Source organism: Corvus moneduloides, chromosome 16, assembly GCF_009650955.1.
Source record: "Corvus moneduloides isolate bCorMon1 chromosome 16, bCorMon1.pri, whole genome shotgun sequence".
In the NCBI taxonomy this organism is placed as follows: Eukaryota; Metazoa; Chordata; class Aves; order Passeriformes; family Corvidae; genus Corvus; species Corvus moneduloides.
In genome coordinates this window covers 8,211,415-8,234,330 of record NC_045491.1, presented here as the reverse complement: position 1 = coordinate 8,234,330, position 22,916 = coordinate 8,211,415, and the positions used below count along the sequence as shown (strand labels likewise).

The window sequence follows — 22,916 nt, the reverse complement described above, 5'->3', positions numbered from 1 at the left end:
GGCACCGTGCCGGGGCGTTGCCCAGCGCTGACTGCGCCGCCCCGAGCCCCGGGGCTCCCCGCCGGCACCGCCACCCCGGGAGGGGCCGGGGATGTGCGGGCAGCGCTGCCCTGTGCCACCCGCCGGAGCTCCCCCGTGTGTGACCTCGGCCGGGAGCAGCCGCGGCTTCCCGGGGGACCGGGCAGGAGGCGACGGGGAGAGGCTGCACCGAGCGGCCCGTCTGCATTTCCAGCGCTTTCATCCATAAAATAATCCAAGGGCTTGTTTTCCTTGCATAAGCCAGGCTGAGTGGAGGCACTCTGCAGGCTGGACCGGCCCCACCAGTCTCCCCGAAACCCCCGGTCAGTACCGGCCCACGAGGAGCAGCTCCCGGTCACCGGCCCGCGGCCGCAGCTTCCTCCAGATGTCCATGGTGAAGAGGGTGCTGCTGCTGTTGAAGATGGAGGTCAGGGATGACATGAGCGCTGCCATCATCACCGCGATCATCAGACCCCGCAGCCCTGCGGGAGAGAGGGAGAGTCAGGGAGCGGCTGAACCGGGAGGGATGGGATAGGATAGGATAACCCCGGGATGGTGCTTATCCCTCTGCAGCCACACGCTGGGATCTCCCCTGGGGCAAAGATGGGATTTGGGAACATTCAGCTGCACCCCGGGATGCCGGGACCTCATCCAAGCCCTGGCAACAGCCCCGGGGTGCAGCAAAGCCCGCTGGAGATGGAGTCACCCCCTCGCACCCACCTACCGCTGGGCATCAGCTCGACCACCAGCTTGGGGTAGGCGATGTTGGAGCAGCCCACGGCGGCCCCGCACACACGGGCGCACTCCTCAGGGTCCACGCAGGCCACGGTGTCTGGGGGACAGAGGCAGGTGACACATTGAGACCCCTGACAGGGTGGGGGCAAACCCTGCGCCCCTTCACCCCCCTCATGCCCCCTCCCACTGGGCAGATAGTGACCCTTTGCTGTGGCCACGATGCCCAAACCTTGGCAGGACACCAGGAGGAGAAGCAGGGAGCACATCGCACGTGGAAATCCACCTCTGCCTCCCCCACCTCATTCCCACCATCAGCTCCAACACAGCAGGATCCATCCCGCCCCTCACCTCCCGCTGCCCACACCCAGCCCGGTGCAGGCTGGATCTATTCCCACATTAAATCCAGTGACAGCTGCCCCGGGGGGATCTCCAGAGCCCCACCAGGACCTGGGGCCACGGCCGAAGGCAGCAGAGCCCCGGGTCAGGCACTGCCCATCCCCACCCACGGGGCCAGCCGGGTTCGTGCACCGTTGTGGCAATTTCCTGGGCATGGGCAGCACCAGCAGCTCCCGGGATTTGCATGGCAGCGCGCCAGGACCATCAACACCCAATTATTTCTATGTCTCAACGAGCGCTGAACTCTTTTTTTTTTAATTGTTATGCTCATAAAATATTGAAATGGATGGAAATTAATGTCAGGCATAAATATGGATGGGCTGCCCGGCTCTCCAGGCTGAATCCGCCCAGCCAGGAGCACGGGGACAGGCACGGGTGATCCCTGCACAGCACTGGGAGCATTGTCCTGGTTCTCCTGGGTGGTGACCTCCACCAAAGCAGGGTGCAGCCCTCAGCCTCCCAGTTTGTCTCAAACACCAGTGGTGACACTTTGGGACTTTCCATAAAGGAGCGTGGGGCGCGATGGGAGCACGACTTGGTTGTGGGCAGACCACAGGCCGTGCTCAGCACATCCCAAGGATGCCAAAAAGCCCAACGTGGGCCGCCTTTCCCCAAGGTCAGAGTCAGCGCTGGGGCTCCAGTGACTCTGTCTTGCAGCAGCTGTGAGCAAAGCTGCCATCAGCGCTCTGTGCCTCAGTTTCCCCTCTCTAAAACACCACGTTGTGCACGGCTCCATGCAAATCCTTGGTGGCTGGAGGGTGGAAAACGTTCCAAAGGGCAAGGCAGTGTCTGGATGTTGTACTCCAGCTGAAATGCCTACCCCAGGCCTCAACTCTACCAATGAACACTTGGTGGGACCTCAGAGTGAGTGGGAAGCAGGAGCCCCCAAGCCAGGAGCAGTGTCTTACCCCACTGCCTCACTTTTAGGCCCTCTGCTAAAAATGGAAAATTAATTAGGACCTTGTAATTAATGCTTCCATCTGCAGGAAAAGGGGCCGTGTCTGCAGCAGGTGCTGCCTGTCCAGCTGGATCCACCCGGAGACGCCTGGAATGGTGAGGACCAACCTGCTCGGCCACAGAAACCTGTGCCTGCACACAGGGGCTGCACCCAATTTGGGGACTAAATTCAGCTGGGGGAAGAAGCCCCCGGGGTCTGGAGATGGGGGACCCAGGTGTCGTCACCCAGTGTGAGGATCAGGTGATGCTCCAGGTGTGGGGCTCTGCCACCCCAATCCGCCCCCACCAGCAGGCTCTGGGAGCCAGCGCACGCCACACGATGGCCAGGATGCAGCATTCACCTCGCATGCAATAAATCATTAGCGCTCACACCCCGTGGAAGAGTCCATGAATCTCCTGGCACGATAAAAACAGCTGGAGCGAGTGGCTGAGGTGGTGACAACCACAACATGCTCCTGCCATGCCACACACCCACACTCCAGCACCGATCTGGGCCATCTCCCATCATACCCAAAGAGGCCCTGGGTGCTGGCTCAGTGCTCACCTCTGTCCCATTTGCTGTCCCCATCACTCCCAGCAGCGCTGGGATTTCACCAAAAACGCCCAGGTTTGGTTCCAGCTCCCTCGGTCTCTGCTGCACCAATCAGTCACCAGGTCACGGTGTGGGGATGTCATCCCACCACTGGGAAATCCCTGCAGGGTCAGCACAGCCTTTCCATGAAGTCACCAGCTCCACCTGAAACACCTCCAGAGCTGGTATTCTTTGGGAGCATCAATCTTCCCCGTGTTGATGTGACACTTGGGGACATGGTTTAGTGTTGGACCTGGCAGTGCTGGGTTGGACTCAGTGATCTTTTCCAACCTTAATGATTCCGTGATCCCAACACACAGCTGTCACATTCCTGTGTCCCCCAGCCCCACTGCCACCTCCTGCACAGGCCAGGCCAGGGCTGGGCACAACCCCACGCATGATTTGTCACTGTGGGACAAGCAGGGCCACTGTGGCTGCAGAGAGGAGCGCTTTGATGGCCGAGCACCCGGACAGACAGGCGGCTTCGCCTCGGGAGCCTGACTCAGGCAGGGCCCTCATTTATCCGGCTGTGAATCCAGATGAGCCACACCAACGCCAGGGACAGAGACACAGCCCATGGCACTTTCCTTTTTGCATTGGTACAAGAATCTGACCCCAATTCCTGAAATTCATCTTCAGCTGAGCTCCCTAGAGAAAAGCTCAAGAGAGTGTCCGCATTTCTGGCTTGTGAGGACCAACTGGTGAATCCAGGGTGGGGTTTTCTGTCCATCTCGCAGTTGTTAATGAAATCTGTCATAGCAGGGTCTGGTAATGTAACCATGAAAATGTTGCAAACCCTATAGAGGAGAGAAGGGGACAGAACAGAACAGAACAGAACAGGATAGAATAAATGTTTTCATTTGGAAGAGCCCTGCAATAATCATCTGATCCCACTGCCTGACCAATTGAGGGCTGACAAAAAATGAAGGGTATTGTCCAAACGCCTCTTAAACACAGACAGGACACCTCGCTAAGAAGCCTGTTCCAGGAGATGTCTCCCTAAAGAAATGCTTCCTAATACCCGGTCTAAACCTGCTTCTGTGCGGCTTTGAACCGTTCTGGCAGCTCCCACCTGGTGGTCACCCGGGCTCCAAGCTCCTGGACCAGCACAGGAGGGGTTAACCACAAGACAGAGCTTTTTTCCTGGAAAATACTGACTTACCAGCCGGCACACCGGGAGAGGGGGCAATCTCAGAGGAGAAAGACTTTTTTCAAAGACAAAACACCCAAAGCCCTCCGGAGCCGCCCAGGACCCTCCCGCACCCGCACGCTCTGGGGGGCTCCGGGGTCGGATCCGCAGGTGTGAGAGCGCATCAGCCGAAAGAGTTAATCGGGCTGGGCAGGGAATGTGTGAAGGCAGCATGTGACTGCAGGTGGGGCAGGGCGGAGGGATGAATCACTCTTTTCCTTTTCCTCTTTTCACTTCTTGCTGTTACCTGTCCGGCCCCGGCACTGCGCGCTGGCAGGAGCCCCGAGCCGTGAGCTGCCAGGGCGATGCACAGGAGGCTGAGCGAGAGCGTTCGCCGCCGAGCAGCCCCCCGGCTGACCCGCTCCTCCAGGAACGAGAACCAGGGACGGCACCTCGGCCGAGAAATCCTGCTCTTCGCTGCCCTGCATTGAGCCGCTTTTCTCTTTGTTTCTTTCCCACTTTTTATTTCACCCGGTGTTAGCGTTGTCTTGGGAGAGCGGAGGATGAGGAGAGAGCGGACCCGGGGGTGAAGGACCTTTCTGGTGCTGTGGGTACACCTGGGGCTGTCTGCCTCGTCACGCAGCCCCTGCTGTGGGAAGCTCCGCGTTTTCCTTGCCTGGAGCCCTCTCGCCGCGTGGAGCCGGGAGCAAGCCAGAAACCAAACCCTCCTCCCCGGCAGGAAGAGCTCCGGCGTGGCAGGAGCCGTTGGAAAAGGGAGCGGTGCTTTTCCCAAGCTGCGCATTGGGCCGGGGAGGGTGAAGCAAACTGTGCATTTAAAGACTGGAGAATAATTAATTCTTCATTTATTGCCGACATCCGGCGCTCGCTGGGGGCACAGAGCTCCCTCGGGAGAGGGGACCGGCGTGCGGGGTCACCATGGCTTTCTCCCAGGTGCAGTGCCTGGACGACAGCCACGTCAACTGGAGGTCCAGCGAGTCCAAGCCCGAGTTCTTCTACAGCGAGGAGCAACGCCTGGCCCTGGAGGCACTGGCTTCCCGTGGCCCCGACGCCTTCTATGAAGTCCTGAAGAGGGAGAACATCAGGGACTTCCTGTCCGAGCTGGAGCTGAAGAAGATCCTGGACACGCTGGAGACGTACGACCCCGGCTCCGAGTACATCCCGCGGCACGGCAGCAGCGGCGGGGACAGCGAGGGCGATCGGAACAGCCAAGGGGACGAGCAGGACGTGGCCCCTTCCCTGGAGTACTGGCCCCAGAAGTCCGACCGCTCCATCCCACACCTGGACCTGGGCTGGCCCGAGACCATCGCCTACCGCGGGGTCACCAGGGCCACCGTCTACATGCAGCCACCCATCGAGGGCCAGGCGCACATCAAGGAGGTGGTGAGGAAGATGATCTGCCAGGCTCAGAAGGTGAGGTGTGCCGCGGGGACAGGGCAGGATTGGCCCCAGGGCGTCCTGCTGAAAGTCCTGTCCAGCCGGGCAATCCCTGTCCTGCGGGAAGCTCTGCCCAAGCAGAGGCAGCGAGGCCAAGCATGCAGGTTTTTCCTTGTAACCAATATTTGGGGATGGGGTTTTGCTGAGGATGCTGCTAGCCTGGATCAGCACTCCCTGGGAGCAGCACAGCCCTTCCCAATATCCATACGGCAGCATCGTTCATCCCAGGGCGCCTGTGGGGAAAACCAATGGGGAGAAAAAGGGGTTGAGCTGTTCTCCAGCTGTGAGCCCATGGTCCCAGCCACTCCACAATCGTTATTCCCGGTGTGACAGCATGTGACAGGGCACAGGAACCTGGGATTGTGCTCTGGCTTCAGGCCTTGGGTCCACCAGCTTCCAGCACATGACCCTGGGGTCACGGCCTGGCCTCAGTCCTTGTGTCCACCATCCGTCCAGTCCGTGACCCTGGGACAAAGTAGTCAAAGCTTCTGGTCTGGCACTGACACACACAAGGATCAAGTTTGGCCCAAGATGGCTGCGGTGCTCCAAGCTGCCTCATCCTGGCTTTCAGAGGAAAAGGATGAGCTGGTGAGTGGGACAAGGCTGGGCAGATGCTGAAGGAATTTGGGTTGAGACTTGTCCTCCCTGTGGCGTCAAACCAAGGAGCAGGGAGTGGGGATGCCTGAGCATCCTTCCCGTGGGCAGGAGGACCAGGGAAGGAGGGAGATGGTGCCATGTGTTGAAGGTCAGCAGAGGTGGGCAGAGGTTGTTGGTGTTTCCCAGTGACCCAGCCCCGGTCAGGATGTGCAGCAGGGGTTGGTACCTGCTGGTTTCTCAGTGCTTTGAAGCTCTTTGAGTTCTGTGTGTCCGATACTGTGAGACCTCCAAAGAAGGAGCTTCCCAACCCGGAGGATGTTCCAGCAGGGAAACAGGGAGATCCTGCCAGGGTATCTGTGGAGCAGAGGGGACAGGCTGGGATGAGTTCGGTCCACCTGGCTCCTCCAGAGGCAGTGCTGGGGTTTACAGATCCTGGTAGGAGAGAGGCAAACCTGTGACATGCAGCCAGCAGAGCCTCTTCAAACCAGCTCAGGCAGAAAAATGCATCTCCCAACACAACCAAGGCAGCAGGATCACGGGAATGGCTGATGGGGGTGTCAGGGCTGCCCCACTGTGGGCAGGAGGCATCTGTGGTCACTGTCACCTCACGAAAATCAAGGTGACTTGTCCTCACCTGTGTCATTTTCCCCCACCAAAATGCTTTGCAGCGAGGGGAAAGGGAAGGGAGAGCTGACATCCCATGGGATGGAGGATGGGAGAACAATCCCACAACAAACAATGTCTCATCTTCGGGTCTTTCCGGCTGCCTCTGACTCGGGCTTGCAGCTCCCGCCTGGCTTTGCCTACTCACCGCTTCTCACCTGCCCCCACGCAAACGGCTCCTCCTGACTCATCCCACACCCTGCTCCTGCTCGAGAGCCGGCGGCTGAGTCAGGCATCGGCACTTCCCCACCTCCCCTGGAGCCTCTCCAGGACACAGGGATGTGGCCATGGTTGATGCTGCTGTGCTCATCAGCCGTACCTTGATGCCCCCTGAGCAGGGCTGGGCTCTGTCTCCCAGTCCAGACAGTCCCTGATTGTGGGATGAGGCATGGTGACACCACTGGTGACATGCAGGAGCCTGCTTGGAGCTTATGGCACCTCAGGAAATGTAGAGATGGGTGAATGCTTCATCCTGCAGGGTCTGGGGATGGCAGGAGTTACAGGGGCTGGAAAATGGGGTTCTTCCATGGTCTCCTACCCCGTATTTGAGGACAGAAGTCCCTGCAGCTGAACTTGCTGTCACACAGTGGAGCCCAGGTGACAACTTGTGGGTGCTCCTAAGGGTGGGGGACACTGGGCTAGACCACCCTGCCGGTTTCTGCCAGGGCTTAAGGTCTTCACAGCAGCTCAGAGGTGAAAAGGTTCGGCTGAAGAAGCCGAGAGCGGACAAAGGGACCGTCCTGCTGCCACCATCAGATGTCACACACACTGTCCCTGTGCTCTGTCCTCCCTGGGGAGATGCTGCTGAATTGTCCCATCCCAGCAGGCAGTGGAAGCGCTCTCCATCCACGTGCAAAGGAGTGCAGGCCTGGGAGAGGTTCACTGTTCCCTGCCGGAGGGTGACCCTTGCTCCAGACGTCGTCCCAGCCGCTCGCTCTGAAACGCTCCCGGTGCCAACCCCCAAACCCCGCCGTGCGAGTCACTGTCCCAGGGCCAGGAGAGCAAAGTCCTCTGGCGTTGGCCCAGCAGAGTTCAGAGCCCATGGGAGCACTGCTGGTGCAGGAAGGTCACGCAGGCAGAGCCGGCGTGAGGAAGCCGAGGGCTGTCAGGCCGCTCTGAGGGCCAGAGGAACCCTGCTGCTTGCAGGAATGCGGCCAAATGCTGCCGAGTCCAGAGCCTCTATCCCAGGTGTGCCAGAGAGGGAGATGCAAATGATCCCCTCCTCTTTCTGGGAATGAATGGGAGAAAGGAGAGGCAGGTTCCTGTGGCCACGTCCCTGCTCTCCCTGAAAATCCCATCTTTGTGGCCAACAAGCAGAGGTGGTGAGGGATGTGGAGCACCGGCAGCTTCCCCCCAGAGACCTTCACCAGGTCCAGCCATGGCACGGCCGTCTCTTCCTTGCTGGGGATCCCCTTGGGCTGCAAAGTTCACAGGTTGGACCTCAGGAACAATTTCTTCATGGACAGGGTGGTCAGGCACTGGAAGGAGCTGCCCAGGAACGTTTGGTGTCCCCATCCTTGGAGGTGTCCAAGGAACGACTGGATGTGGCACTCGGTGCTCTGGGCTGGGGACAAGTGGTGATGGGTCCAAGGTTGAACTTGACAATCTTGGAGATCTTTTCCAACCTTAATGATTCTATGATGGGCAGGGAGGAAGATCTCTCTCCTCCTCTCCTCTTGGCTCCCTCTGACCAGAAACCAGAGCACAAAAACATTGACCTGGGCCCAAAGCCACTGGAAAGAGCAGTGACTCTGACCTCCTCTCTGCACTTGAGGTTCCAGGTTGGGATTGTGGTGATATAATTACCCTGAGCAACTTCCAGCGAAGGTTGGGAGGCCCTATTAATTACTGTTTACAAAATCTTCTGCTGTTCCTGGATGAAAGGGTCGACAGGGGAGAGCAATTATTAATGTTACTTGTCCCACCTCTCCTCCATCCCAACATGCTTCCTCTAATTGTGCCTTGGTGCCTGCCTAATTTATTAAATGCCCACGTGGTGCACCCCAAAAGTCATTATCTGATGATTCATAGTGAGACAATAAAGAGCTGCAACTTCCTCTATAAAACATGATCCTGCAGTTCATGTGCTCATCAAAGCTGTTCCAAAAAATCCCAACAGCATTTGCCCAGTGTCCAGGGGGATAAAATGCTCACTGCTCCTCAGGGTTTTGGGACCCAGCACCTGCACAACTGCTGTATCCAATGGATCCTGGCAAGATAAGCTTCACCTGTGTGGGCACTGGGAGCCTGCAGCTGTAGATTTAGGGCTGATTTACTCTGCACCCTCCAGGAGAACAGCAAAGGGACGGCAAAGCTTCCTGGGATGATGCAGCAGCAAAAGGGCTCCAGGAAAGGGAATGTCCCAGCACCAAGCACTGCCCTGGCAGAGGTGACAGGGACAGAGACAAGCTCACTCCTCACAGCCAGGTGGCACAGTTTGCTCCAGACAATGCCATTCCCCAACCTGCGAGGCAAGGAGCACACAGGATTTCACTGCTCTGGAGCAGACAGGCCTCCATTCTTTGCAGATTATCCCTGTGCCAGGCTTTGGCATCCCAGGGCTCAGGCGCAGGCAGCCCAGCAGCAGATTTCACCTGGACAAGGACAGTCACCACGTCGGGAGCGCTGCCAGCGCCGTCCTCGCTCTCCCGGCCTGCCTCACACCAGGGCAGTGTTGGCACGCTGGCCTGAGATCCCGGTGACAAACCGGGGCCAAGCCTGTCCTGCAGGCAAGACGCGGTGGGGAGGGAAGCGGGAGCTGAGCGGTGACAGGATGCACCAGCTGAGCAGGAGGAATTGGGTTGAAAATGTGGGCGACTGGGTGAGAGCTGGGCTCCCTCCCCATGCCCAAGCTGGCCACCCTGGGCCACTGCCTGCTGTGCCCTGGCTGCTCACCACCCCTGCGTGAGCAGGGCTGGGGGTGGGGACAGTGCCCTGCCCACAGCCCTGCAAAACTCCTTCACATCTTCAGAGCCACAGCTGCGAGCCAAGGCCTCGGGAATGCTGGGACCACAATGGGAAAATGCTCTTTTCCCTCCAAAATGAAGGTCAGCGCTATTCTCATCCCCATTTTACAAGTCCTCAACTTTTCCTGGGGAAAATACAGCGCACGGGCAAAGTGACGTGAACATGGAGCATCAGTGTCAGAAGCAAATCAGCTGCCACCAAACCTTTTTCCTCAAGCCAGGCACACACTGTCCCACCACAGGTGTCCCTTACCCAGGACTCATGGAAGACAGCTCAGCTCCTCCCCAGTTCCTTGCTGAACACGGCAAATCCAAGCCCAGAGCTCCGAGAGTTAGCTTTAAACCCGTTCCACTTTGCATCCATACAAATCCAGCAGCTGGTTCCTGCCTCAGTTTCCCCACCAGGACAAGGAGGATGAGCAAAACACATGAATGGATGCACAAGGGAGTGAGGATTTAGCCTTTCACAGCAAAACCTGGTGCGAGGCTCTTGGGTGAGGATAAATGGGAATTCACTTAAAATCGACTGGCAAAGCCATGAAGTGCCCCCTCACCTGGCTCGCTGGCACCTCCCAAAACACTCCTGTGTGGTCAGGACTGGGGACGCCAGAGTGGCAGCGGGGACAGCAGGGCTGGGGCTCCCCACACAGCCTTGCTCTTCCCCCCATCGCCTGCAGAAAAGAAAGGGGAGAGCCAGCAGTGTCATAACAATCTCCTGCTTAATTAAAGCTCTCCACGTCCTGTGGCACAAAACTAATTAAAAGGCAGCTCGGTGCTTTGAGAGCTCTGGACTGGATGTGTCTGAGTGCGCAAGCACCCAGCACCATCCCAATCCCTTCCTTCCTGAGGGAGGAGCATCTTGGGGTCTCCCTGTCCTTCTTGGCTCAGCCACGTGCTGTGGCCAGCAGGGCCCTCCTGGAAGGGTGAGTGGCCAAGAGCACCCATCTGCCCCCAGCCCAGGGCACCTCCAGAACAGCCACAGAGATGGGAGCACCGGCAGGTTTCCGACCATGGGACAACGACAAGCCAGCACCCTGATGACAGGACTTTTCCCTGGGATAAGGGAGGCAGAAATCCCTGTGGAGCTGCCCTGGGATGCTCAGCTGTCTCCAGCCCCTCTGCCTGCCATATCTCATGAGCTGCCGCTCACCACCACGGGTGATGCCATCGCCAGGAAATCAAAATCCATGGGCTCAGAGCAACCTTTGGTTGCCCAGTTAGACATTCCAGTGCAATTCCCAGTGTGGCCCAGATCCATTATCCTATCACCCATGGGACTCACCCTGTCTGTGGCTGGGAGAGCAGCAAACGCCCTGGGTACAAAGGCAGCTCCAGCTTGTGGATATTGGTGACGCTGCCGTGTGACAAACACAGCTGTCACCGCTCAGGGCCTGGCACTGCTGTCCTGGCTCAGCTCCTTCCATACAGCCTGGGAGGAAGGAGGGATGCTGTGCAGGAGGAGCAGCACCCCGGGCTGGGCAGTGAGACCAGGACAGATGGACACACCACTTAATGGTTGGGCTTGATGATCCCACAGGTCTTTTTCAACCTTAACCATTCTGAGATCGCTGTGCACTGCAGGTCTCTCCTTCTGGTGATCCCTGCAATGCTGACAACCAAACTTCTCAGCCAGAAACTGGACTCTGAATTTTGTGAAGCTCGTTAAAGGCAGGAAGGTTTGATTCACCCTCAGTAACTAGTTTTTCATGAGTTTATTATGCTATGAGCCACCACTGAAATTGTTAGGGTTGCAAAAAACATCTGAGACCATCAAGTCCAACCATGAACTCAGCACTGCCAGGGCCACTATTAAACCATAGCCCCAAGTGCCACATCTACCTGTCTTGGAGATCAAATTTTCCACAGTGACAGCAGAGGAGTGGGAGTGGGGATTTCTCCTGTCCACTCTCAGACTGTCTGGAGCTGGGGGCAATCCTGGGCTCCCCCACCCCAAATCCCAGCCTCCTACAGGGAGCACATTGCTTTGGCTCTCACAAAGCAAGCGCTGACTCTACCTTGGGTTGTCCCCAGCCATGCTACCCAGACTCATCTCTCCTCTCCCCTCTCCAGGTCATCGCCGTGGTCATGGACATGTTCACTGATGTGGACATCTTCAAGGACCTCCTGGACGCCGGCTTCAAGAGGAAAGTGGGAGTCTACATCATTTTGGATGAGACCAATGTGAAGCACTTCCTTCAGATGTGTGAGCGAGCCCACATGCACGCTGGACACTTGAAGGTAGGGATGACCAGAGGTCTGAAGCCAGGGAACCTCCTCCAAACATAGGCAGATAATCAGAGTTATCAGCTCTGCTCCCTCCTGCCTTGGGGAATGACAACCCCCATGGCTAGAAGAGTTTAGTCCATTTTTCCTGTAGCCAAAGCTGGGGGTGATGCCCAAATTCAGGAGCAGCAGGATGGAGGGGAAGGGGTGAGAGGCGGGGATGTGGATTTGCACCCAGCAAAGCTGCATGCAGAAAGCCCAGGGGGCTGCTGGTACCCAACCAGTGCTGGGATTGGGACAGAGACGTGTTTGGGGGGTGCAGCCCCACAAGGGTGGGCACAGCAAAGCCCAGGGCAAACCTGTGAGCTCAGCTCCTCCTGGGGAATGAGCTGGCAAGAGGGAGGGAGCAGCAGATGCTGTGCCAGAGCCAGATCTGTGCTGTCACCAGCTCCCTGCCTGCTGCTGCCCCAGGGGCAGGACCGGCAGCAGCAACCTCCGGCCGGTTCTCGCGCTTTCAGGCTCTCCCGCAAGTCAGAGGCTGGAATTAAAAAACTCGATTTTCCCCTTTTCCGGAGCCTCCGCCCCAGCACAGGGCCGGGAGCGGAGCAGCGAGACTCCCACACTGCCTGAGGCCCCAGCAGCTGCCAAGGATGCCCTCACTGCTCTCGTTGTGCTGGGCAGCACACGCTGGAGGGACTGATCTGCCCGCACATGCCGTGTTCTCCGGCCACAGATGCACATGGAATCACTCCTGTGCACCAATCTCGTGTAAAACCAGGGAAGGCAAAGCACAAGGGGGGAATCCTGGCAGTGCAGGGGTCGTTCGGAGGGGGCTTGGAGCAGCCTGGTCTAGTTTAAGGTGCCCCTGCCCATGGTAGGGGGTTGGAATGAGATTTAAGACCCCTTCCAATCCAAGCCAATCTGGGATTCTGTGATTCCCCTTCCATGTCCCTGTGTGAGCAGGGGGTGCAGAGAAAATCACCTGTCACAGAGCTCATGTGAAGGCAGAAGAAGGGGCAGAGGAGAGGACAGGGGGTTATTTCAGCCTCAGGAGCAGCAGCCAGAGCGGGGACCCCCACTCCAGCCACAGGACAGTGCCAGGCTCCCCCCTGGGCACAACGCTCCCATCGCCAGCATCGGATGCAAACACACCAAAGCAGCCCCACGGCCTCACTGGGGGCTTGCAGACCCCCCTCTCCTGGCCACGATCACTCAGCCTCGCCTGTTGCTCGGCAGAAAGGTGATGTTGCTGCTCCTGACGTCAGCTGGCTACGTGCCCGCTGCCAAATGCCCGCCGGGAAGGCCCGTGCCTGGGCAAGCTCCCCAGATTTGCTTACGGTGAGGGCCAACCCCTGGCTGAGCAGGAACATGTAGGAGCCACGACACCCTCACACCTGGCTGGCACGAGGTGGGGTAAGCGGGGGCTCACGGACCCCCACGCGGGGAGCACCGGCTGGCCAAACCCCACACCTTCCCCAGCTGCCGTGCCCACCGGCCTGGCTTAATTGCTGCTCCCAACAATTAAAGCAAACACAGCAGAGCTTTTACCTGCGTCCAAACTCCCTGAAGAGTCTGGGATCCCGCAGGCTGCTGCCGCTTCAAGACCAGAAAAGCCAGCGCTGACGCACTCCAGTGTTTTTCTGCATTAGCAGCCCGGTGGCAGGACTGGAAAAGCAGGAGAACATCTGCAGAGCTCGGCAAATGTCTAGAAGTTGGGATTTGCCACATACTGCAGCCAATTCGCTGGCACGGGATGCAGGAGGAGGTGAGGAAAGTAGGGCAGAGTCTGGGAGCTGCTTCGTAAGCCAGGAGATGTTAACGAAACGTCCCTCGTTATCTCGGTGCCTTTGCTGGCAATTAGCAACCGGCTCGGGCAAGGCCAAGGCGGGCGCTGCGTTGAGCAAAGGGCTGCCTGGGGAGTGATTCACCCATCCCGGCTCCTCAGCCATCCCGCTGCCTCGGCAGGGATTAAAGAAGCAGGGTTTACTTAACAGCAGCGATACACCAGGAGCCAGGAGGAAAAGGGACCGGCACTGGGTCCCTGAGAAAAACCCACGGCTGCTCAGGGAATTTGGGCAAAGGGTTGTCTCTGAGTGGGAGATCGATGCCCAGGCTGGTGATGGGCAGAGGGTGAAGCCTCAGGTGTCAGCTGCTCTCCCAGCAGCCCCATGGGTAGAGATAACAAGGGACAGGGATGGGAATTGCCATCCCAGCCTCCTTGCCAGCCAGCTCCCAGCCCCCTCAGTGCAGCACACTGACAGAAATTAGGGTGCTCAGCAGCAGTTTCCCCCCAGCCACAGCAGACAAAAAGGAAAATGCTATGAAAAAATTCAAATACACCAAAAAACCCTCCAAAATTTCTCTGTTCAGTGTATGCAACTTCTCTGGAAACAGGGTCAGGAAAGCTGTTGCTTTCACATCATCTGCGCTGAATCCTCCTGCCAGGTGTGGGGGAGCAGCGACCAGAGGTGCACCTGGGCTTAGGGCTGTGCCCAGTCATGGTCACAGGGAGAGAGCCCAGGAAAGCAGACGAGGAAGGCTGGAGGAGGGGAAGACAAATATTTTTGATGCTTTTCTTCAAAAAATGAAACACACAGAAAAACAGCCAAGGAGGGCATGACCCAGTGATGACACAGAGCCTTTAGCAACAGCATTACCAACATCCCAGCAGGAACAGGAGGAATGCAGGAGCTTTCTTAAGAAAATATTTTCTCCCCACCCAAAAGGAGCCCAGTTGCCGTAGAAGATGCTATCTGCTCTGCTGTGGAATGTGTCCAGAGACAGGAGCCAGACTGGAGATAAAAAAAACACCAAACATTTTCTCAGAGCCAGGGCTGCCCCACCATCCCCGAGTTCCCTGAGGAGGAGATCCAAATCCATTCCAGGGACCTGCTCCCACATCACCGGGTTTCATTTCCCCAGGGTGACAAGATGTTGCTCCACTGCCTGATTTCCCACCAGCCCCTAAAAGCAGGACTATATGCCCAAATTTAGGAGCACAGCAAAGGGGGAGTGTGGTGGAGGACAAACCCGCTGCCAGCAGGTCCACGTGGGCTGTTCTGGGGTCACCACCTGCCCCTAAAAGCCCCTGTAGATCTCCCACTGGAAGCAGTTGTGGAACCTCCTCTCCCATGGTGGCGTTTGCATGGATTGCAGGAGCTGGGGAGCGCTTGGCAGCACCATCACACAGCACTCACCCACGGACACAGGGGCACCGAGTTCAAGAGATGGCAAACACAGCCTGGCACACAGGCAAAGCAGGAAACTCTCCAAGCTGAGTCCATGGTTCACTGCGTGGCCTTGGCCTCCTCTGAGCTGGCCATGAAGAGCGTTCCCACTCCTCAGAGGGGCTGTGGAGCATCCAGAGGGGCTTTCTAGGAGGGGTGGATGATGCTCTCACACCAGCCCTTGGCTCCTGCTCACACCTCTGCCTTTCCTTTGCAGAACCTGCGCGTCCGCAGCACTGGAGGGACGGAGTTTTTCACCCGCTCAGCCACCAAGTTCAAAGGGGTTTTGGCCCAGAAGTTCATGTTCGTGGATGGGGATCGAGCCATGTGTGGATCCTACAGGTAAATCAGTGACATCTCCTCTTGCCCACCCCCTGGAGGTGTTGGTCAAAAGATCGACATGAACCCACGTGGTCCAAGACCCCAGGACCCCATGCCAGACTTGCTCTCCTCCTCCTAAACTGGGAGATGATTTTCCAAGCAGATTTGGAGTGGGCCCCAAGGGGTTCCCACTACTCCCTACACCACCAGGCCTAGGACACTCGTCCATCTCTGAGGTGGTGGGACACACCAAGCGTTTCTGTGCTGATGAACACAAGGAAGGACCAAAGCACCAACCGCAGCCAGTCCCAACTCTCACACCAACCTCAGCTTTTCCAGTCAATTTCCTACACAAAGTATTTTTCAGTTTGTTCAAAGGAAAACTTACTTTGGTAAAAAATAGACCAGCCCTGGTCAGGTTTCAGGTCTAAAAGACAGGTTTTATAAACATGGAGCTGAAACATTTCCTCATTTCTGGCCATAACAAATAACAAATCCATTTGAGAGTCATTTTTTTTAACTAACCCAAACAGATCAACACCAAAGTAAAAAACTGGCCCACTGCAAACGCCTTATATTTTTACTTCAAGTCCCACTGTGCTCAACACTTCAACCCTTCACTCTAATTTGGGATGGAAGCTATTTCGTCAATCCCATTATTATTATTATTAATGTTTACAGTGAGATCACATCCCTGCTGGCACCGTCAGTCCCCTGGGGAAAGCCAGGGCTGGGGAGAGGTGTTATTTACCAGCAAGTGCTCAGAGAGTCTCCAATGTGTTTCTGTTTCAGCTTCACCTGGTCCGCGGCAAGGACAGACCGAAATGTCATCACAGTCCTCTCGGGCCAGGTGGTGGAGGCATTTGACAAGCAGTTCCAGGAGCTCTACCTCATGTCCAAGGGGGTGAGCCTCAAGTCCATCTCCATGGGCGAAGAGCCCGAACCCGAGCCTGTAACGCTGCCCTCCGTGGTGCCGGTGACCCCCGCCAATGCTGTGGTGAAGAAGCTGATAAACCCCAAATATGCCCTGGTGAAGGCCAAGAGCGCTGACCAGATCAGCAAGACCTCATCCGAGAACCAGGACAAGAACCAGAAGACAGACAACAAAGGCAAAGCACTTCCCGAGGGCCAGGGGGGTGACCGGCACGGTGACATGGCAGACCTCTCCCTGCTCATCCACCCCGGCCTCCTGAACCTGGAGAAAGCCAACATGTTTGACTACCTGCCCACCTGGGTGGAGCCTGACCCCGAGCCTGGGAGCGAAGTCTTGGGCTACATCAATATCATTGACCCCAAGGTCAAGAACGTGAAGCTCTCGCAGATGAACCGCATCAAAGTCTGCGACGTCTCCCAGGCCAGCGCCCAGCACCGGCAGATGCTGAAGAACAGGGAGATGGAGGCCAGGAAGAACTCAGACCATGAGCCACCTCTGCTGTCCCCCAGCCACAGACAGATCCCACAGCCCCCCATGGAAGCTCCTGCAGCCCCCACTACCAGCCCCATTGAAAGCATCAGCTGGACAACGAGGCAAGCAGGGACATTTGCCACTTCACCGTTGGGCCACCACTTGAAGCCACAGGAGGAGTCCTTGGAGGATGTCAAGCCTCCAGTTCCAAAGCCAAGGACCGTCCCTGTTGGTGTCCTCATGACCAAAGTCGTTACAACCTGTGACAGCAGCACTGCCCTGGAGGGTGACACACAACCACCGCTGGCCGACCAAACGGGTGTGAAGCAGGCGCGGGAGGAGAAACCCAACCGAGCCTCAATGGAGACCTGCCACATCCAGCCAGACCGGCCAGTGGCAGCACCACAAGAGGACAAAGGGCCTCCCTGTGCCCACAACGGGCTGGGAGAAGAGGAGGAGGAGGAGGAGGAGGAGTACATCACCCTCAGTGACCAGGAGAGCTACTCCAGCAGCTCTGCTGACCACAGCTATCGCCGCTCCAATGCCTCCTCCATCTCAGACGAGTACTTTGAGGTGAGGGATCGTTACGGGCCCCTCCGGAGAACCAACTCGGACGTCACCCACAATGGGGAGATCCTTCCCATGCAGAGGAAGCTCAGTGACCCTCACATCAGCCGGGGCACCTTCCTCAGCCCCCTGGGCAGCCTCCCGTCCCTGAAGCACATGCGCTTGGAGGACATGACGAAGAGAAGGAGCAACGCCGTGGAGATCAGGCATGTGCTGCCCCACAACATCCTGGATGGCAACAGCTCCTACCCCAGCAGTGCTGCCCAGGTAGGACTTTTTGCTATAACCTTATGTTTCTCCACCCTACGAGGGCTGCAAACCTGGAAGTGACCCAGTCAGCTCAGCCGAGGCGCAGTGTCATCCCGACCTTTGGTGTTGTCCTAGATGCTGAGATCAGACTTCTCATGTAGGAGAATAACACCCTGCACGTGGCCCTGGTCACCCAAGAGGTGACCAAAGAGGTGGTGGCCACACCACAGCTCTTGGTGTCCAGCAATGGGGAGGAGTTTGGTGATTAAAGATCACCCCACAGCACTGGGCTGGGGACAGAGCCCAGCAGCTCCAGGCACAGCTGTACAGATGTGCTGGGACTCGCTGAGCTCCATCCGCAGTGGCATCATGCCCAGCCAGGGACAGACTGTGCATGCAGGCGTGTCCTTCTCAGGCTTGTTTTCCAGCGCCTTGCCAGGGTGATTAGCATCAAAGGGAAAGCGCTCGGACACATAATTAGGCCGAGCAAGACAGCGGAGAAACAGGGACAGCAACATCTGTGGGCGAGTGCCACAGTCAGCAGCTTTGTGGCTGATCCACGAGTGACGCCAGACCTTGTCACCACGCAGGGCCAGCAACCTGCTGCAATTCCATGGGAAGCATGCCAGAATCCCAGTGCTGGGAGCACAAGGTCACAGCAGCATCCCCACCACAGCCGGAGCATCATCCCACCCAGGCAGGGGTGATCACACTGTGATCCCCCTGTTTCCACCCAAGCTCTGCAACCTCTTGCACCTCTGCCAAGCATTTTGGTTTCTCAAGGCTCCCCGCCTGCTGTTTTTGGGGCATTCAAACCCCCAGGGCTAAACCAGCAGCTGAAATCACTGAAACTGCCTGGGGTTACCCTGGCTGAGCATCTAATCTGTATTTACAGGGAATTAAATTTACTATCCCAGAGTCCACTTGCTTCTCCCTTCCCAGCCAGTGACAGGGAGCTTAGAGCTTTAATCCTCGCACATCAAATACCCCCGAGCCCTGCAGGGCAAGGAGCACCGAGCTCTTTGATGCTTTGTTACCCAGGTCCCAGGTGCCACCTTGCTGGGGATGGCTGGGTACGCTGGTGTTCCTGCAGTAACTTGTTCTGGCCCTTTGATGAGAGGCAGATAATTAGCACAGCATCAGGGTTAGGAAAGCCAGCATTCGGTGGAGAGGTGCAGGGAAGAGTTTCTCCCATGTGTAAAAATAATAAATTGAAGTAACCCTTGATTAACTCTCGAAAACTCAAATCTGATGGGAATCGCCATCAATTCCCCCAAATGTTTTTTTTCAGGGTCCGTATTTCTTATGTCCTGGCCCATTGTCCAGTGTGGCCCAAAACACAGGTGGAGGCTCACTCAGGGCAAACATCGTGTTTTCCATGTCAGGGAAACCGATTTCTCTCTCAGTTTCTCTCTGGAATTCACCTTCCCTAAATACACAACCCCATTCACACCTGGATGCACAGCAGGCTCAAGGAGAGTGCCAGGGACACCTGGGTCCTCGCCTGTCCCTCTCCCACCTGCAGAGCCCCTGCTCCTGTACAGAGCAGAGGTTTCCAGACAAGCCCCCTCCCATTCACCCCTCAGTGACAGCAAAAATCCCCACCCCACTAGTTCCACGGCCACATGGGGGGCCCTTACCTGGGTACAGGACCCTGCTGATCATCCCTGGCATGATGATGAGAAACAGGGGCAGCATCTTCAGGTAGCTGGCCAGGATGGAGCCGGCCTTGGCGTGGCTCAGGTTTTTAGCAGAGAGTGACCGCTGGACGATGACCTGTGGAGAGCCAGGCAGGAGGGCTGAGCAGCACCAACATCTATTCCACATCAGCCTCTTCCTTGCCAAACTGCATCCCAAACGCTGGAGCCACTGGGCATCAGGCCCAAATGCAGTGTAGACATGCACCCAACCCACAGCAGGGTTCCTCTCCAGACCAGTAACGGGTTGGGGTTACACCGTAGCACCAAAAAAGCCCAGTGCAACCACAGCAGCACGTCCTCCTGCCAGCAGCAACCATTCCCCACCACCACCCTCCCCCCTCTTGCCCCTTCTATCCAATCTCCTCCCCAAAGAGTGCCCACAATGACATGGAAACCGAGTCCAGCCTCCTCCTCCCACAGCTCCTCTCAAACCATCACACCTCAAAGCTCTGGCCAAGCTGTGTCCATCCACAACACAGCCACCCCTTGGGTTTTGAGGCAATCCCTCTTAAATAGGAAACATCCATAGGAATTGCTGATTTAAAAGAGCTCAGAGTCTCTCCAAAGGCTTCCAGAGAAGTGCTCAGCACTCAGCAGGATTTAGGCACTCCTGAGCAAGCACTGGCTCATTCTGCAGGCAGGCAGGAAGGACAGGGTGCCAGTTCCTGGGGTGGGATACTCGGGAAAGCCATGGCTGAACTTCTTCCCAGGAGCCAGAGCATGTCAGGAGCCACAGGAGCCACCACCCAGCTCAGGCACATGATGAGCTCAGAGGGAGAAAAGCTAAATCATCCTTAATCCTTCTCACCTGAAGCCATCTCAGACCTTAACACTGATTTTAAACAGCTCATTAAATCAATCTTGGGCTACCTAAGCTAAACTGCTTTAACACAACCCTCCTGGTCAAAGCAGGAGGTGGCAGCTCCAGGGCCAGGGAGGTCTTTGGGCTATTGGGACTGCCTGAACACCGAGCTGATGCCAGCAGCAGCACAGTGAGGGTCATGGCAGAGGCAGGGCAGGTTGGCACAGCCTGCTCTGCAGCCTCCTGGCCCCAGCTCCTCCTGCCATCAGCACCTTGGCTCACCAGATCCCACCTCCCCTGGTACCTCTGCACAGGTGCAATCGCGCCTCCAGATCGCGGCGCAGGCACACCCAAAGAGGAGATAAACATCTGGTGACCACAGCCGTGTGTTACAGCCTTACCCAGGCCAGAATTAAGATTAATGGTGCTCAGACCTGACCCAAACGTGTGTCTCAACCCAGCTAATGAGAGCCACCCCCGCAGTGGTGTTGCAGCTCACTGTTGTCTCCTGATCCCACCTCCTCTCCCAGCCCTCCATCCTTTCATCTGATCCTGGCAGTCACCTCATCCCACAGGTTGGGTCTGGGTGACTGAGTGCTCTTTGGGCCTGACATGAGGGCTTGGATGATTAAAGTGGGTGTTTAGGCTGCTGCTGGAGAGAAGGTGTTGAGATGCCTTGTCCTGGATTTCCTGGCAGGAGGGACTTGGCTCAGGACAGCCCTCAGACTGCCAGGGCTGCTTGGGAAGCGGCTGCTGAGTGCTGGGAGTGTTTGGTACCAGAGTCAGAAATCAGAGGAGCAGCCATGGTTAAGACTTGAGGCAGTTTTGAGCTGCCACCGAATCTGGGCAAGGGACCAAAGGACAGAGGGATTTGTCCCTGAGGACCATGCCCTGGTGAAGAGGTGCCCTTACAGGGAGCAGCATCCTATAAAACCCAGAGCTCACTCCTCTCTCTGCTCTTTCCCAAACAGGGGACGCACATCTACCGCTACCGGCCCAGGACCCCCGTGGGCAGAGAGCAGGGCAAGGAGGTCTCCTGCTCCCCAACGCACGAGAAACCCCTCGGGGCCACCAAGTACCGAGGGGATGGAGCAGAACCCAAAAAGACCATTGCAGGCAGCCAGCCCTACTGGCAGAGCAAAGCCTTCAGCCCCAGCAAGCCCACGGCACCGGGCCACCTGCCCCCAAACAACCCCAGAGCATCAGGCAAACGCTTCACCTCCCTGCCCGAGAGCCAGAAGCCAGCCGAGGAGATGAGGACACCGCTGGGCATCCCGCTCTCCAAACTGTCCCAGTCCAAGCACCTCAAGAACAGGGTCGTGGGGGCCCAGGGTGCTTCTGTGGACTCCAAAAAGCAGCCCCCTGAGACTAGTGGCCAGAAGGACCAGTAGGTGCTGGTGACAGTGGCCTTGCAGAGCTGGTGGAGCCCAGGCGCCGCCGCGTTCCTTGGGGCAGGGGGTTCTTGTTTACATTTACCTGGTCGGTGCACCAGTACCACGTGGCCATGATGGACAGCCCAAAAGTCATCCCAGTCCAGGGCAGATCTCCAGAGACCGGGTCTCGGAAGAGGTGCATGGCATCTGCCCTGGGCAGGTGGCAGGTAGTGTTGGGAACAATCTTGGACGGCACGGCCTTTAAATAGGCCTCTTCCAGGTTGGGGTAACCTCCGATCTCGTTAAAAGCTGGAAAGCATCGTTGGGGGAGCTGGTTAGAGAGGAGTGAAACCCGGCGGTCTGTGGGATCAGCTGGCAAAACACTCCCCAGCTCCTTAACCCTGCCTGGAAAGGGAGGGATCGTCCATGATTGTGTTTTCTTCCAGTTATTTAAGAGACTCTTCTGTTATCATTTTGCACAGCAGGTCCCACTGCAGTCTGCCCTCCCTTCGGAGGGTGACCCGTGTCCTGGGACAAAGACTCCTCGAGGGACCCACCTCTTTTAACCTTGTACTGTAAAAACAACCTGTTCATTAAAGCTCCCTGGTCCCACAGCAGGAGAACCTCGCCTAAGACTATTAAAATGCAAGATTAGGTGGCCTTGGACTCAATAAACTGCAGCTCAAGGTGCCTTGGCACAAACGTCCAGCCAAACATTTTCTACCCCCCTGAGCATTTCCCCAGCACCCCCATGTGCCCCCATCCCCAAACCTCCAGCAACCAGTAAAAGAAAAATAAGAAAAGAAGCCCCTTTTCACTGCATTTTTCCTAGGAAATGGGATCCAAGGTCTGAGCCTGAGCTCTGACAAGGAATATGTGCCTTCAACAAGCCCTTGCAAGCCAGCCCCCAAGCCCTTGGCAGCTGCCCTGTGCTCCTCCTGCAGCACTGCCAACCAGCCTCGGGCTCTGCCCTGGCTCCCCACTGCCTCCCTGCTCCTGGGGGGCACAGGATGAACCCTCCTTGCAGCTCCCCCGGTACCGCCAGCGGGAGAATTTTGGAGCCAGAGGCATCACCGTTTGGAGGAAGGGATGGGAGGCACCCACCCCACTCCCCCCACACCCACGGCCACCCACGCAGCAGCCTGGGGAGATGAGCAGGGAGGGGCATTGGCACCCCCAAACCCGTGGCAGCTGCTGATGCTTGGGAGAAGAGAGGAGGCTCCGGAGGCCTCACGGAGGGAAGAGTCAAAGCAAGATCCATGAGCATCCCTTGTTGGATTCCCCACATCTGGTCCTGCTGTCACATCCTGGATCCCTTCCATCCCTGCAGTCCAGACCCTCACTCTGTCCCCTCCAGTGCAGCAGTGTGAGGTGGGAATGTGCTCCTGAGCAGTCTCCCTCCCTCAGGACCGTGCCCATGGGTGCTGCTGCCTTTAGACCAAGAAAAATCCCTCAGGCATCAGGCACTGGGACCACCAAGTGCCAGCTTGAGCAAATCCCAATTTCCAAGCATTCATCCCCTTCCACTGTCCTCTCCTGCCTGAGAACAGCACTCTCCCTGC

General features: G+C 57.2%; 2 protein-coding genes across 5 annotated transcripts in view; one reads left to right on the top strand and one right to left on the bottom strand.

Annotated features, from left to right (window-relative positions):
• The window catches only part of SLC5A10 (solute carrier family 5 member 10), a 38,608-nt gene that overhangs the window by 3,583 nt on the left and 12,109 nt on the right, over positions 1 to 22,916 (bottom strand). For 3 of the 4 annotated variants that reach the window (XM_032125781.1, XM_032125782.1, XM_032125785.1), the window contains 4 exons: positions 21,458 to 21,663; positions 19,120 to 19,255; positions 743 to 850; positions 350 to 500 (listed from right to left, as the gene is read on the bottom strand). In XM_032125781.1, the coding sequence (XP_031981672.1) occupies positions 350 to 500; positions 743 to 850; positions 19,120 to 19,255; positions 21,458 to 21,663 (601 nt within the window). The remainder of the gene's footprint in view (positions 1 to 349; positions 501 to 742; positions 851 to 19,119; positions 19,256 to 21,457; positions 21,664 to 22,916) is intronic. The other variant, XM_032125783.1, reaches the window with a different exon arrangement.
• On the top strand, positions 4,099 to 21,977 carry FAM83G (family with sequence similarity 83 member G). The gene is made up of 5 exons (XM_032125780.1): positions 4,099 to 5,237; positions 11,558 to 11,725; positions 15,155 to 15,279; positions 16,051 to 17,497; positions 20,953 to 21,977. The coding sequence occupies exons 1-5, from the start codon at positions 4,743 to 4,745 to the stop codon at positions 21,370 to 21,372; spliced, it is 2,655 nt and encodes an 884-aa protein (XP_031981671.1). The 5' UTR covers positions 4,099 to 4,742; the 3' UTR covers positions 21,373 to 21,977.

Excerpts from the sequence above, each read along its gene's own strand:
- FAM83G (XM_032125780.1), top strand. The coding sequence starts at position 4,743 with ATGGCTTTCTCCCAGGTGCAGTGCCTGGACGACAGCCACGTCAACTGG. Across the intron at positions 11,726-15,154 it reads TGCACGCTGGACACTTGAAG|AACCTGCGCGTCCGCAGCAC; the intron begins GTAGGGATGACC and ends TTTCCTTTGCAG. Across the intron at positions 15,280-16,050 it reads GCCATGTGTGGATCCTACAG|CTTCACCTGGTCCGCGGCAA; the intron begins GTAAATCAGTGA and ends TTTCTGTTTCAG.